Source organism: Meleagris gallopavo, chromosome 27 (genome assembly GCF_905368555.1).
Source record: "Meleagris gallopavo chromosome 27, MGAL_WU_HG_1.1, whole genome shotgun sequence".
Classification (NCBI taxonomy): Eukaryota; Metazoa; Chordata; class Aves; order Galliformes; family Phasianidae; genus Meleagris; species Meleagris gallopavo.
Genome location: NC_139430.1, coordinates 1203552 through 1218110, shown reverse-complemented (window position 1 = coordinate 1218110; position 14559 = coordinate 1203552). Strand labels below are relative to the sequence as shown.

The following is a 14559-nucleotide window of genomic DNA, read 5'->3' as shown; positions in this document are numbered from 1 at the left end:
ATTGCAGTCCCTGCCATCTTTTCATGCTTACAAGAAGAACCATCTGCAATAGAAGCACCTTTATAACCCTACAGCAGAGATAAAGGCCCTCTTGTTAATGGAAACTTTCCCAATGCATGTGCTGAGGAGTAAAGCTTCATAGCAGACCAATACTTTACCAATAATATAAATAGACAAGCAAGTGTCCAAACTAAGACAGATGGTGAAGGGAGAGTCGATGAAAGATAAGGAGGTACAAATGTAGTTGGAAGGGTTCAGGAATGCTGTCTAATTCCACCTGGGGTTCTATTAAAACATGGCAGTGAGATCCAGAAGTGAAATATTTGCAAAATTCCATGGGAAGGGCAAAACATCTTTTCTAATGTGATTTAAAAAATAAATAAATAAAAACAAATTCTATAGAAGCAGCATCGTCGTGGGACTGCAGCAACGAGCTGTAAATCAAAACTCCTGCTGGCTCTTCACCAAGGGTTTTTCCATCCTTACAAGCAAGTCCTGTGCCTCCCTGCAAAGCAATTACGTTTTTTCCTGGAGCTAAAGAAGAAATCATCCCAATGAAGCCCTGTGGTCACACCCCTGCGTTCTGCACATGCTTTTCCCCATGATTCAAACCCCACCGCTGCTCAGACAAACTCAGAGCATCACCTCCAGAGCTCCGCTGCGGAGTGGGAGCGCCTTTTGCACGGACAGCCTGAGGCTGCTGAGAGAGATGCTCTGCTGGTGTTTAATCAGAAATGCAAAGAGGAAGAGCTCCACAGGCAGTGAGTCAATGCAGAACCATCAGGAGGTGGACACGGCCCTGGACAAAGCATGGCATCGTTGGTTGGTGAGGTCAGCACCGCTCTCTGTTGTCCTCATTCCAGATTTGCAGAGCATAAAAGGGCGTTTGGTGCTGAACCCGTTCACTTGGGATGAAAAGGCAGAAAATCCTCACTGGTGTTGAGCAGCACCAGTGCTTATTTCCCAGAGTGGGTGAAAAACCCAAAGAGTGGCTTGGGGTGAAAGCCCACTCCACTGCCACAGGGCTTAGGGGTGACCAGGTAGGCTGAAACAGAGTGCAAAAATCAAGCAGACATTAATAAAAGAAGAATTCATTCTTTTTCCAAATTTTCCTTTGGAAAAAAAAATATATTAATAATAAAAAGCCATTTGTTTTGGCAAGGTTATTCGTTTTCTAGGGTGGGTTAATCTTTACCTTCTTTGAACCCTCCCCATGGAAACCCATCACCATTTGCACATTGCTCCAACATCCCATTCCAGGGCAGGCAATTGAGTGTGGGATGTGGGACCCCCATTCCCACTGGTGGGTTTTCCACTGCCACGAGACTTTCTGGCAACATCAGTCAGCATCACGGCATTCCAGGTATCCTTATCCCATATCCCATCTGACGTACATTAGGTAACAGCCTATTTGAGCATGACCGATGGGAGAACTAATTAGATAATGGCCAATGCATATGCAAAGAGCTACGCTGACATTACAGCAAGGGAGATGCTAATTGCAGGTGATTAATCCAACAGTAAGTGCCAGAAAAAAAAAAAAAAAAGAAAAAAAAAACCATGCAGAAGTGGCACTCAGTGCTCAGCTATTAATTCCCATGGCATGTCTCACTGCCAGGAGAACACAACTGTATATAAAAGCTTTTGGCTCCGGCGCGGTCCTCAGGACTTGGACACTGCTCAGCCACACGCCAGCGGTCACAGGGTGAGTTGGATTCCCCCTGCTGTCTCAGATTCCTAATTTTTGCATAGAAACAGCCCCCAAATGCAAAACTCCATTGTTTTCTTTTTCCCAGCCTGTTTATCCCCGAGGGCTTGGCCATCTCTGCTGCACGATGCAGTACCGTAAGGGCGAAGACGATTTGGATGCTTGCAACGATGATGCAACCTGCGGTTGCCATGACAGCCCCGTGAGCATCCCAGATCTGTCTCCATGCCACGACCGTAGCAGCCTCAGCCACGACATCGAGGGGTCCTGCCAGAGCGTGCCACAGGGCTGCCAACCCATAGAGCCCTGCCCGCCCCGCGGCTGTTGCCCAGCACAGCACAGCTGGGATTGTGGTAAACCCCGACGGCGGGTGGAGGTGAGCCCTGTGCAGCCCGTCTGCCCACCAGTGAAAATCCACCGCCGGCCACTGCAGCAGTACCGACCACCACTGCAGAGCGAGGACCATGGCTGCATTAAGCCCCGCAGAAGAGTGGAGCAGTGTCCCTCCGAGGAGCCCATCACACTGCATCCTCAACCCTTGCAGCACCGCTGTCCCTCCATCCCCTACTGCCATCCGCCTGTCCAGCACTGCCGTCCATCTGTCCAGCACTGCCGTCCTCCTGTCCAGCACTGCCGTCCATCTGTCCAGCACTGCCATCCTCCTGTCCAGCACTGCTGCCCCACTGCTGTGCCCTTGCCACAGCATCCTGGCCAGCACCAGTGCAAGCAAGTGCAGATCTTGCCACCCTTTCAGCATAAGAAATGAGGAGGGGTCCCACGCCAGCGCATTGCTCCACACTGTTGCCCCCAAGCTCGGCGTGGAGGTGCTCTGCTTTTTGCCCAAGCTGCTGGTGCTGCCACTTCTGCTTTCTGGCTGCTGCTCTGCACACTTCGAGGATTTCAGGGACATGGTCCCCTGCTTTGTGATGGCACCAACACTCTAAATCCAGTTCCAGGCACAGCTGCTTGGGGAAGACGTGGATGCCCCATCACTGGAGGTGCTCAGGCCCAGGCTGGATGGAACCCTGGGCAGCCCGACCTGGTGGGAGGTGTTCTGCCCATGGCAGGGGGTTGGATCTGTTAATCTTTAAGGTCCCTCCCAACCCAAACCATTCCACAATGCTATGAAATTCCCAGGGGTTTTCTCCACCAAAGAACAGACCTCAATCACCCCAGCCCTACTTTGCTCCTGGGGCTCCCCCCTGGGGGGAAGACAAGCATCCAGATGATGGATGAACACCAGGAGGTGCAGGCAGCTGATAACAAGTGCTCTTTCTCTCACAGCTTCAGTGCATCATAATCTCAGAACTGTTCCAAACAAGGGTTGGAAAAAGGCACACACTGTGAGGGCAGGAGCAGCGGAGACTCTTGCAAGTTGACTTTCTCCCTGTGTATTCAATAATAAAGTTGACAAAATTCCACTGAATTTTGGTCTTGGTTCCTTCTTCTTTTACCCCCAACATTACGATGAACAGATATTAAAAGTCATTACGGTTCTCATAAGGAAATCTGTTAAGTGGAAAACAGAATCTGAGTTCACACATGAGGACCTCAGCCCCAACTACGGCTGTTTCATTGGGCTGAGCTGCAGCTGTGTGCTGTGTACTCCCCTGCATGGTGGTACCCACCAGAGGGGCGATGGATAGAGCTCCCCATGGTCCGTCACACACCCCACCACTGAGTGACCCTAGTACCAGCTGTTTGCTCCCCGTGTTGCTACCACCCCATTAACCAGGCAGTAACACCACACCGGGACGCCATCCATCATGGAAATGTTAATCATGATAATTAGGCATGTGTCCCAGCACGTGAGGTGTGTCTGTGCATGCCAGGAATGCTTTCACTCTGTGGAAGCACAATCCGGCTCTTCACCCACTGTTAGTGTGCTGCTTTACCAGCAAATCTTTCCCTGAATGCATTCATACACAGTGTTCTTTCTTCGTATTGCCCCCAGTCACAGCCCCAAATGTCCCTAGCAACCCCAAGGAAAACCAGAGGAGGGAAAAAAAACACATTTACTTTAGGCAGAAAACCACCATGATTGATTTTTATCTCCAAGGAAATCCCACTTCCACTGAAGCTTTAACTTCCAAAATCCCTCCCTGAGTCCATTCGTTTTTCCCAACCTCCTCCCATCACAGCTCTACGGGAACCTCTGCCCAGAGCTGGGATTACCAAGGGCACTGCAGAGCCGGGAAGAAATGGAAGGGGCTCCATCCACTTCACTCCCCATCCACAAAATCAGTCCCTTCAACACCAAACCCATCGGCATGGTTTGCTCTCAGTGACTCAGTGCTGGCTGTTCCCAGTCCCTATTTGTCCTTCAGGCACCTGGAGGTGCCCCTATGGGGAGTAGAGGGAATGCCAGGGCAGAAACACTGTGCGCATGAAGGCTCCTGACTCATTGGTCACCCATCAGCCTCCACTCAGTGTCTCGGTTCTCTCAGCTGGGCAATAAGTGCGTTATTACCTGCCTCATAGAGCCCATATGAGCTTGAGCACTGCAGTTCCTTTATGTGCACTTCTCAGTAACTGTGGTATAATTAAGAGATACTTATCAAGAATCATGAGTCAAGCAGAACATGCCAAGTCCTGGGAACAGCATCCAAATGGAAGGGATGTTTAGTCAATAAATAATTTAGTCCTCGTTCCTGCAGTGTGTTTCATTTACAGGGAGAAGATCTGTAACCCTATAAAAGAGCTCCGTCCCTTTGCCTCTCACAATCTGCTCCCCTGGTCTGCGTCTGCCTTCCCTCATCACTTGGGTAAGGCAGCTCAGAGCATCTGGGATAGGTTTGAGGTGGTTGGGATGCAGGAGGTCATGCAGTGGGGACACAAGAGCCTTCCTTTGGACTGCACTTAACCAGGGGCTAAGCAGAGGGGAAGCTACTGGGGAATGTGGGTGTGGGATTTTCAGCAGTTCCACTGTGTGCTGCAGCACCTTATGGCTGCTTCTATGCCGGGAGATTAAAAAATCAGTGCAAGGTCAGGAAGAGGATTTGGAAATATTGGGTGATAGCGAGAATGTCTTTCAGATCCGGTCTTGATGACAAGCAGGGCTGGGCTATGCATGGGAAGCTAAATAAAAAGAGTGGATGTGGAAATGAAGACCTATCTGTGTTTTTCAGGTATTTCCCTGCAACTCCAACATGATCTACTCCTCCGGAAGAGAGTCCTACTTCAACCTGAACTCCACCTGGTATGACCCTGCTGGGTCCTGGCTGGACACCCGGCGCACACCGTTCCGTTATGGCTACAACAACTGCTGCTCCTCACGGTGCGACGGCGAAGGCGTGGAGGGCATGAGAGGGCACAACTACCGGCACTACGGCTACCGGCAGCCGGTCTGCTCTGAGAGATGCCAAGGCTACACCACTGCTGAGTCGTGCCATGGAGGTGGAGGGTCCAGCTGCGCCAGGAGACCCACCTACAGCTATGGGTCAACGGGGGGATGTCAGGGCTATGGGAGATCAGTGTGCTCCGAGAGGTGCCAGGGGTCCTCAGGTTCGTGCCATGGAGGTGGCGGATCCAGCTGTGTCAGGAGGCCCACCTACAGCTATGGGTCAACTGGAGGATGCCAAGGCTATGGGAGGTCGGTGTGCTCTGAGAGGTGCCAGGGGTCCTCGGGTTCGTGCCATGGAGGTGGTGGTTCGAGCTGTGTCAGGAGACCCACCTACAGTTATGGGTCAACTGGAGGATGCCAGGGCTATGGGAGGTCGGTGTGCTCCGAACGGTGCCAGGGCTCCTCCGGAGGGGGATGCCACAGTTCAGTTCAGCAGCCACAGTGCAGTGAGCCGGTGCAGTGCATCCCACAGTGCGGCCCCATGCCAGCCCCTGTGCAGCAAGTGCCCACGGCCAAGTGCATCCCCCGCCAGCAACAGCAGCAGGTCTGCAAGGTACCAGCCCGGAAGATAAAGTAAGGGATGCAAAGAGTGGGGATGAGTGAAAAACTTCTCATAGTGTTGCCCTGGTGTTCCACATGTCCTTGGAGATTTCCACTCTTCCTGTCATGTTGCTCGTGATGTGATTTGAAGACGTAACCCACTGTCTCAGTGTGCAATGCCAAGTGTTTTCCTTGTCTTTGTGAGTCATGTAATACTGCAATACCCTCGTGCTGTGATTGATTCACCTCCCTTCGTTCTTTCATGGCTGGTACAGAGACAATAAAAAAATACAGCTCATGACCACCTCGTATCAATGCTTTCTACTCTTCGAATCATCTCTCTGTCTCTTTAAATTGCTTCTGCCCCTTCTTGTGGTGGGAGCTGAAGTCTGCAGCATCCCCACTCTCCCTGGCTTGGAGATTCCTGGTCAGTCTCACTTGGTGCCAAGTTGTTCCTAAGGCACTGCTTCCTGCTGAGATGGAGCCAACAGCTTTTGTTACGGACTCTGTGCAACCCAGCAATTAAATACTAATATACTAATATTTAAGAAACCACATAGACTGCATCAGAGAGGTAAAAATGAAAGGTTCTTCTTGACACATCATTTAATTCCCTGAGAGAGCAGCGGGCACAGTTTGATTTACATCGCCAAGCCTCCAAAATCAGTTCTGGGGAAAAGATCAGGAAAGGAATTGGGAGCAAAGGCAGAGCCAGAGGGAATGCTGAAGGAGATGGAGCCTTTGTCCTGGGGGAAGAATGGGAACGACCTGGCCAGGAACACAAGTCAAAGGAAATTTCAAATTATAGCAGTGGTTGACACTGAGGGGGAATTGGATCTCTGTAACTGGGCAGAAGACCCTGAGGTCCCAGTAGGGCTAGGGCTGGTGGGGTGAGGAGGAGCTCTCTGGGAGGATCCTTGTAACACAGCAGGGATGTGTCGGTGACTCACGGTTCTGCGTCTCAGGAGGCTCCAGGTGACTCCTAGGGTATTCCAGATGGCTCCAAGCAACTCCCACGGGACTCCAGATGGCTCCAAGTGGCTCCTAGAGAACTCCAGGTGTCTCCAGGTGGCTCCCAGGGGACTCCAGGTGGTTGCAAGTGGCTCTCAGGGGACTCCAGGTGGCTCCAGGTGGATCCTTGCACCTCACCCAACCCAGAGCCTCCATCCTCCATGGTCCCCAGCCCCGGCCTCCTGCCTGCCCCAGCTTGCAGGATGTGACACATCACAGAACCAGCTACCCAGCAGCAGTAATGGAGATTTCCCTGCAGCACGACATGGAGAGGAAAAGAAGTTAATACAGGTACCACTTCCTGGGCTGGCGTTTTTATGTATGCATACATGGATCTCTTAACATGCAGCCCTCCTCACTGGGCTTTTCCTCATGTGAAGGTGATGCTGGGACACCTTACAGAGCACACAGTCCCCAAACCAAGTACTGCTCCAAGGACTGCAGCCACAGCATCCAAATCCACCTCTGTATCCCTCTGGTGCTGCTGGGAAAGGATAAGGAGGGCTGGAGGATTGCTCCCTCCAAGGCAAAAATCAGTGAGAAATTTGGAGGTTTCCCACAGATTTTCCCAAGGTCCCACACTTGTTCTGTACTTCATTCGTCATCTTCATCATCAGAAAACCAATAACTGAAATACAGAAGGATCACGGCCACATACAAACTACTCAGAAACCATGGTCCAAACCCAGCTGCTGAGACTCGTATTAAGACAATTGCAATTTCTTTCATTTAAAAAAAAAAAAAAAAAGGAACAAATTATGCATGGAAACAACTTCTAGACAACACGAAGGGACTCAGGGAAGCCTCTCCCAAAACTCAGGTGCTGCACACCTGATACCTGTGTGGGTCACAGGCACCCACCATGGGGTCAGGACTATGGGTCTGCAATGTCTAAGCATCCTCCCTGCTGTGTTCTATCGTCAAGAGAAGTGATAAACATGTTTGTCACCATCTGGATGATCTGGGGTGTAATTAGTGCCCCGTTGTGAATACTAGTTTCACAAGAATCCTCATTCTTCTGCTGTTTGTGAAATATCTCCAGACAGCTTCCGATCTGCTCATGGGTCTTTGCAAAGTGGTGATTCAGCTCCGTGGGTCAGTGATGAATCTCCCAAGCTCTGTTTCATTTCAGTTCAATCTGTGCTATTATTAATATCACAGTGGCCTCTAGAGTCCTGGCTGGGATCAGGCCTGGTGCTCTCTGTAGGCAGAAAGCCACTTTCCTCCCCAAAGCAGAGCTCCAAATGGGCAGTGACAAGGATCCCCATTACAGGTGGGGATGGAGGACAGAGGGAAGAGCCCAGAAACATCACAATACATTCCTTCCCTCTTTTAATACAGTTAAAAGTGGAGAAAGGGGACCAGTATCGATACTGGGAATTGTCCCAGCATCCCACTGCAGGGATGGGATGGATGTCTGACCCTCCTGTTTGGATGCTCTCTGTCTCCCATACGACTTTCAATTCCCTCTGTTTAGGTTAAAGGCTCTCCTTCAGGTCAGAAGGACTGAGTTAACAATATCACAGCACTCCTTTTAGTGCTTCTTCACTGTTTTACTCAGAAATACATTCTCTTATCCTACTCCCATGCCCCAGTTGAGATCCTATTGCCTGCATGCCCCATTCCCATCACTCCAACTGCGTCCAGTGGGAGTTTGCCTCAAAGCCTCCCACCCCAAAGCCCCAAACCTCAGGGATGGGTTTTGACCCCATAGGCCTCTCCTTTCCTTTCATAACCCACCAGGGCTGGCCCTGCTGCCCCGGGGTCACTGCAGGATGTTCTCATTGACAGGACATCTCTGCACTCACCTCCCATCGTGTGCTCATACCTGCATTCCTAACTCCCTTTGCCTCCTTCGCCCACTCACAACCTACATAATTTTTTCTTAGGCTGCTGAAACACGCTCATTTTTTCCTACACATCACCATGTAGTTCTTCGCTGATTTCAGGCCCCTTTTATTCGCTGGATTCCTTGGCAGCTCAGAGGATCCCGTATCCAACATCCCACCCCATTTCCCTCATTCCTATGTGTTCACATTTCTCACGTGGGCTCATGGCAGCTTCGTGTTAGGCGGATACTTCAGGGGAATGCAGCAAGCCCATCCAGAACCTCCCATCCCTGCACATGAACAGGAGGCGTGGAGGGCAATTAGCATTTTTATGGAGTAACACAAGGAATGGTGATCCCAAAGACAGGATATTGATCCATTCGTGACAGGGTGAGTCAAAACAAGAGAGGAAAAACTCCAATTAGCAAAGCACCCACGGTGGTGAACCACTGAGTCTCCCCTGCTGGAGCTCACCTTGTTTCCGGAGGAAAAACTCCAGCTCCCTATAAAAGACCTCATAACCATTTCTCTTCATTCTCACATCTTCACTTCTCCTCTTGTGCTCCCACTGAACAGAGTAAGTCTGGCTCCTCACAGTGCTGTGCTTTACGTGCTCTCCAGCTTTGTCCCTATCTCAAATTCTTGGCCTTCTCTTGCCCTTCTCGTCCCCACTTCTCTCTCTGATGCATTTGCTTATTCCTTATGTCTTCCTTATCTTCTCCTGTATGTAAATAATAGAGAGAAGTGAGGAAAACTCAGAATTTACTGCTTCAGACTGCCGATGGTGAGAATCTTCCAGTCAAGCTCTAGATCCTGTCTGGCTACCACTTCTCACTCATCCTGAGTGCTTTAACATCTACCTTCTGTCTTTGCTAAGCACTGAGGTAAAAGATTTGCCCAAGAGAGGGCATGGAGGGCAATGAGCACTGCTAATTTTAATCCATATTCCAAGAGCCAGGCCTATAATAAGCATCTGTTCTTGATCCATAATCTTGCCTTTGCAAGACTCAAAGGTGATGGTCTTTCCTGCAGGTCTGCGAAGATGTGCTCCCGCCAGGACAAGGACCAGTGCCACCGACAGGAGCAGTCCTCATGCCACAGCAGTGAGGGGTGTGGAGGGGGCAGCGGGGGCTCTGGGTGCCATGGGAGCAGTGGATCCAGGTGCCATAGCAGCAGTGGTGGGTTTGGATGCCATAGGAGCAGTGGATCTGGATGCCACAGGAGCAGTGGTGGGTCTGGATGCCATGGGAGCAGTGGATCTGGATGCCATGGGAGCAGCGGGGGATCCTGCCATGGAAAGCCACAAGATTGCCAACAGCAAATTTATCAAGTGTCCTCAAATATGAAGTGACCAGAATATTACCTGCTGTCCTGCACAAGTTCAGGAATCATTGCATGTCTCCCAGCACTCATAAAACATAATTTCTCTTCCCTCCCCTCCTCCCCCGCCTTGGTCAGTCTTGAATCTCTGATGGGTTTATCTGTGGGCACCAGAAATGTACTGCACGTGTTCACGCTGGCGCGGTGTTCTGTGTTCTATCTATCCATCTTTGACAATAAATGATCCATTGCAATTTGCAGCACATGAGACTTTTGCGTTCATGATTTTTCTTTCACATCATGGCACCACAGGCCACACCATTAGCACAGAGCTGAGGAGTAGGCACTGCCATCCTTTCCTTCAGGGTCTCCTAATGAAGTAAAGAAGAATGGAGATGTACAAATGCCATCTGGCTCACACAGCCACAGCCCCTCCCGTGTCACCTTCCCACTGAGTTGCAGACCCCAAATCTCCCACTGAAACCCCATTGGCTGTGACACTCAAGCCTTCGGGACCACTCTATGGCCACAGCACTCCTCTAGGGCCATGATGGAGGTTGAAATCCCTCCTCCCAGTGCCAAACCCCTGGGCAGCCTCTCCAGAACCCCTCTGAGCAGTGCTTGGAGAGCCTTGGGCTGCCCAGGGGTGTTGTGCGATGCCGGTGGTACGAGATGAACTGATAAATTCATTCTCAACAGGTAATTAAACCAAATTGTGTAATTTATTGGTCTGCTCTTGCCGTTTGTGACATAAATGGTTGTTGCCCTGATAAGATGACTCCCAAGTGTGTCACGATGCTCACAGGCATCCACCATTGGTGTGGGGATAGACATTGGTTGGAAGAGCCACTGATTCCAGCTCTGCCTTCAGCCCAACTGCAGCCCTGTTCCCATGAGATGGACATGCACAGGACCTGGAGGTGCTCAGGGCTGCTGACCCCCAACAGCATCAGATCGACAGAGATGGGAGGAGCTGAGCACAGCACGAAGCCCGCAGCAACAAATTGCGTTGAATGCATTTTTTTCACAGAGAATATTTATTATATTTCTGCTTCTGATGAGTGAACAGAATATAAATAAAAATAAAAAAAGAAGGGATCCAACCTGAGTACGGTTTGCCCTGACGCTGTTTTAGCTCGTAATAGCAATTAAGCATTACAAAAGAAGCATTTGGGTTGCATGCCTCATTCATTAACACAGCCCTGCCCTCCGCCTTTCTAAAAACCCTCCACGTTCCAGCAGCAGTGAATGTGTCAGAGGCTTTCTGGTGCTGGGAACCACTCAGGATCTCAAAACCAAAGGTTTGGGCACCAGGTCCCCCTTACAGGAGCTGGCATTAGGCTGGATGGGCACTTCCATGAACTACTATGACATTGCTGGTGGTTCCATGCTTTCCAAGTACTTTTGCATTGACAAAACCTGAGCAGTTTCTTATTCCTGCTGTCTGCTTGCATTATTGCTTTTAGTCTTGCATTTACTACCTGTATAATAAATATAAAATACCTAAAATACCTCCTGGGAATAGTTACAGAAAGGACAACATGGGACCCGTGATGTGAAGCACAGCCCCAATGCCCACCAGAGGTGTAGGGAAGGTGCAAGGAATATCTCAGATCGTTGCTTGCAATTAGCCCTGGTGCCTGGCCTTGAGGCTCCTGTGGGTCTAAACAACCTTTGGGTTTGTTGCCAAATTACAGGGTAATTGGGGAGCGGAGAAAAGAGCTCCATAAATGATGTTGCTACAGGTTTAGGGAAAGTCCCGGGGGCAGCACTCATGGGTGCTCCACTCATGGCCTCCAACAGCCACCAACACCAACACCCCACCATCAGCCACGGGCCAAAAGTCAACCAAACTGAATCACCTTCCAAAAATAGGAACCAAACTGGATTCCTAATTCCTGTTTTCGTCCTTCTCACAGCAGCAGAGACCTTTTTGACCACACAAAGCTCCATAGGAGCTGCCCTTTCTCTTTTTCTCTCCAGTTATGTCCCATTTTGGCTGACTTTGGCAGAAAGCATCTGACAGTGGCTGTACTCAAACCTCTCTTTGGGTAGAGCTGTCTGCAGTACAGAAGGCATTGTTGGTGCTTCTGGACACATTCATGGGTTTATGGGCATGGAAAGCACCTCAAGACCTTTCCATAGCTGTGTGCAATGATTCTGTGATTATTCCCCTACTAAAGGCAGAGTGCTCCCCAGCTGCAGTGAACACCAAAACATCTTGTGGAAATCAGGGCCACCCACACTCCCCAGTGGGGCTCAGCAAAGGGAGGGTTGGCAATTAAACATCTCTGCAGCACAGGAATGAACGAACGCAGAGAGGCGATACCCAGCGCAGCCACGGTGAGTCATACAGCAACCCAAAGAGTGGGGAGGCAAGGAAAAAAAAAAAAAAAGAAAAAAAAATCTTTGATGAATGAAATAAGCAGATAGAGTTCTGCAATGGGGAGGTGTTCCACTTCCGGAGTGGGTAAAAGGTATAAAAGCACTGTGGTCCCAGAGAGCCTCATCATCTCCGCGTCCCTTCACTGCAGAGAAGTGCGGTAAGGGCAGCAGTCAAACCTCTATGGAGGCAGAAGGGTTGGGAGAAGGCTGAGCTCTGGGCTGCCCTGTGGGTGCTCCTGATGGGGAGATGGGCTGATGAGGGAGCAAAGGGGGAATGCTGCAGGAAAGCAGAGTGCAGAGAAGGGGAGAGGTGCTGGGAGTTGCTTTGCAGATTGGTGATGTGCTAACGTCAAGTTATCTGACTGCACTCAGTAAGGCAGGCTGATGGTCCTGAGGATCATGAAGGTCTTTCCCAACCCTGTTGTATGGCTCTGTGATTCTGAGGTTTGGAGGCTGTGGGAGTTGGGAGGAGCGCATAAATAAAACTTCCAGATTCCTTTTCCATGGCAAGGCAGAAGCAGGACGTCCTGACAGCCCCTCTCTTCATAGGACACCCAGCACTCAGCCATGTGCTCCCGTCAGGACAAGGACCAGTGCCACTCACAGGAGCGCTACACCCAGCAGAGCAGCGGCTGTCACAGCTCTGGTGGAGGTGGCGGCTGTCACAGCTCCGGTGGTGGCAGTGGTGGCTGTCACAGCTCTGGTGGCAGTGGTGGCTGTCACAGTTCTGGTGGTGGTGGATGTCACAGCTCCGCTGGCAGCGGTGGCTGTCACAGCTCCGGTGGCTCCAGCTGCCACGGGAAGCCTCAGGTCCAGTACCACTACCACCAGCAGCAGCAGCAGCAGCAGCAGCAGCAGCAGCAGATCCACCAGCTGCCCTCGCAGAAGATGAAGTGATGGAGCACCCACAGAGCTCTGACTCCCCAGGGCACCCGGCTGAGACCCCTCTCCTGTGTGTCCCCACTCCTGAGGGGCAATACTGCTGTCCCCACTGCTGCCCCATGAGACTGCGCTCAGTCTGGGTGCCAGCAGCACAATAAAGCACGATGTGTACCAGAGCTCTCCTGTCTCCGCGTCTCCTTAAGCTCCCCATCTTCATTTTCTCATTCATACACAAGGGATGTAGCTGGGTTTTGGTGGAATGTTGGGTCTATGGAGTTGGTAATGTCATATATCTTAACAGGGGGATGCATTTCTCTGTGCACATGGAATGTGGCAGTGCTGCTGGAAAGGCAGGGAGACACCAGGAAAGGGGTTCCATAGCTGGGACTGGAAGCTGGGAGATGGGACTGGAAGCTGGGAGATGGGACTGGAAGCTGGGAGATGGGACTAGGACTGAGAGCTGGGAGTTGGAACCAGGACTGGAAGCAGCCCACCCAAAGGTCTCACAGCCCTTCGAAAGGCTGAAAAGGAGCTGGAGTGCAGCCATAAACCACAGCCTGTTCCATGTGACCAGAACCAGCAGCAATGCCTCAAAATCCCAAGAAAACCCCTTAAGTGTTTGCTAGCCATACGTTCTGACATTCCTTTCCTTTACCTCTTGGATTATTTGGTTGTTTCCAGATATTAATGTTGCCCTTTTCCTATAACCACAATAATAAAGAAAGGACAGAGGCGTCTTTGCTTCCATGTTGCTGCCGTTTCTGCTCTTAACTAAAAGCTGAACTGACAGGTGGGAGAGGCCAACAACTGCAAGGAAAACACAGTTATGAAACCTCGTGCATGGTTACACTGAATGCCTCTGTGTGTCCTTTCTCACTACATGAATGACATCACCACCCAAAAAGCAATAAATTCTCCTGCACGGTACATCACCCCTGACCTGGACAAGATGAGCCTGCCACTAACACCTTCTGGAAAAGACAAAAACAGATTGCACAAGGCTCAAGCAATGCAAAGAAATGCACAGAAATGCATTTGTTCTCAGGCTGCAGTCACGGGGCATCACTTGGGGTAGTGGAAGGGATGCACAGGAGCCCTTCAGTGCTCTGACAGCTGCATGGATCTGCTTGCAGCTCCCAGTGGTGCCCGCCCAGCTCGCTGCTAATTGCTCCTCACAATCTCTGCCAGCAGTTTCTACGTGGATTTGTATGTCTTCAGTGGCGAGCTAAGGAAGAACCCACAACCCACATTTCATACTCTGAGCTCTGCCACCCTCCCACCCACTGACCCCTCAGATAAGGGACAGCTCCAGGAGCCACTGGGATGGACATCACCCATCGGATGCAAAGCCGCTCACACCCTACGGACCATCACTTCACCCTTCATCCCACCCAGCTCAGGCTGGGCCACGTGTGGAACACAGCAGCCAGGAGCTCCCACCCACCAGTGGGCATCTGCCCAGCAGCTTCCAGGAAAGGGCCAAAGCTCAGCAGCACTAACAGTGCCCAGTGCATGAGATAAGAACAGCTGAAGTCTTTCTG

General features: G+C 50.9%; 2 protein-coding genes across 3 annotated transcripts; both read left to right on the top strand.

The window, feature by feature from the left end:
- The first annotated feature begins 1445 nt into the window (after positions 1–1445).
- Positions 1446–2474, top strand: LOC104916006 (uncharacterized). The gene is made up of 2 exons (XM_085210032.1): positions 1446–1697; positions 1797–2474. Exons 1-2 carry the CDS (start codon positions 1599–1601, stop codon positions 2472–2474), a joined length of 777 nt encoding a protein of 258 aa, XP_085066158.1. The 5' UTR covers positions 1446–1598.
- A 1886-nt stretch (positions 2475–4360) lies between these two features.
- Positions 4361–5628, top strand: LOC104916007 (uncharacterized). 2 transcript variants are annotated; one of them, XM_085209691.1, is made up of 2 exons: positions 4361–4473; positions 4837–5628. In XM_085209691.1, exon 2 carries the CDS (start codon positions 4858–4860, stop codon positions 5626–5628), a length of 771 nt encoding a protein of 256 aa, XP_085065817.1. In that variant the 5' UTR covers positions 4361–4473; positions 4837–4857. The 2 variants fall into 2 exon arrangements, with proteins under 2 accessions (XP_085065817.1, XP_085065816.1); XM_085209690.1 differs by lacking the exon at positions 4361–4473 and having other exon boundaries at positions 4858–5111; positions 5241–5628.
- The last annotated feature ends 8931 nt before the right edge of the window (positions 5629–14559 follow it).

What these genes read in the sequence shown, in the direction of transcription:
- LOC104916007 (XM_085209691.1), top strand. Translation starts at nt 4,858, where the DNA reads ATGATCTACTCCTCCGGAAGAGAGTCCTACTTCAACCTGAACTCCACC.
- LOC104916006 (XM_085210032.1), top strand. Translation starts at nt 1,599, where the DNA reads ATGGCATGTCTCACTGCCAGGAGAACACAACTGTATATAAAAGCTTTT. An exon ending in TGCTCAGCCACACGCCAGCG is followed by an intron (nt 1,698 to 1,796) that starts GTCACAGGGTGA and finishes TCTTTTTCCCAG; the next exon opens with CCTGTTTATCCCCGAGGGCT.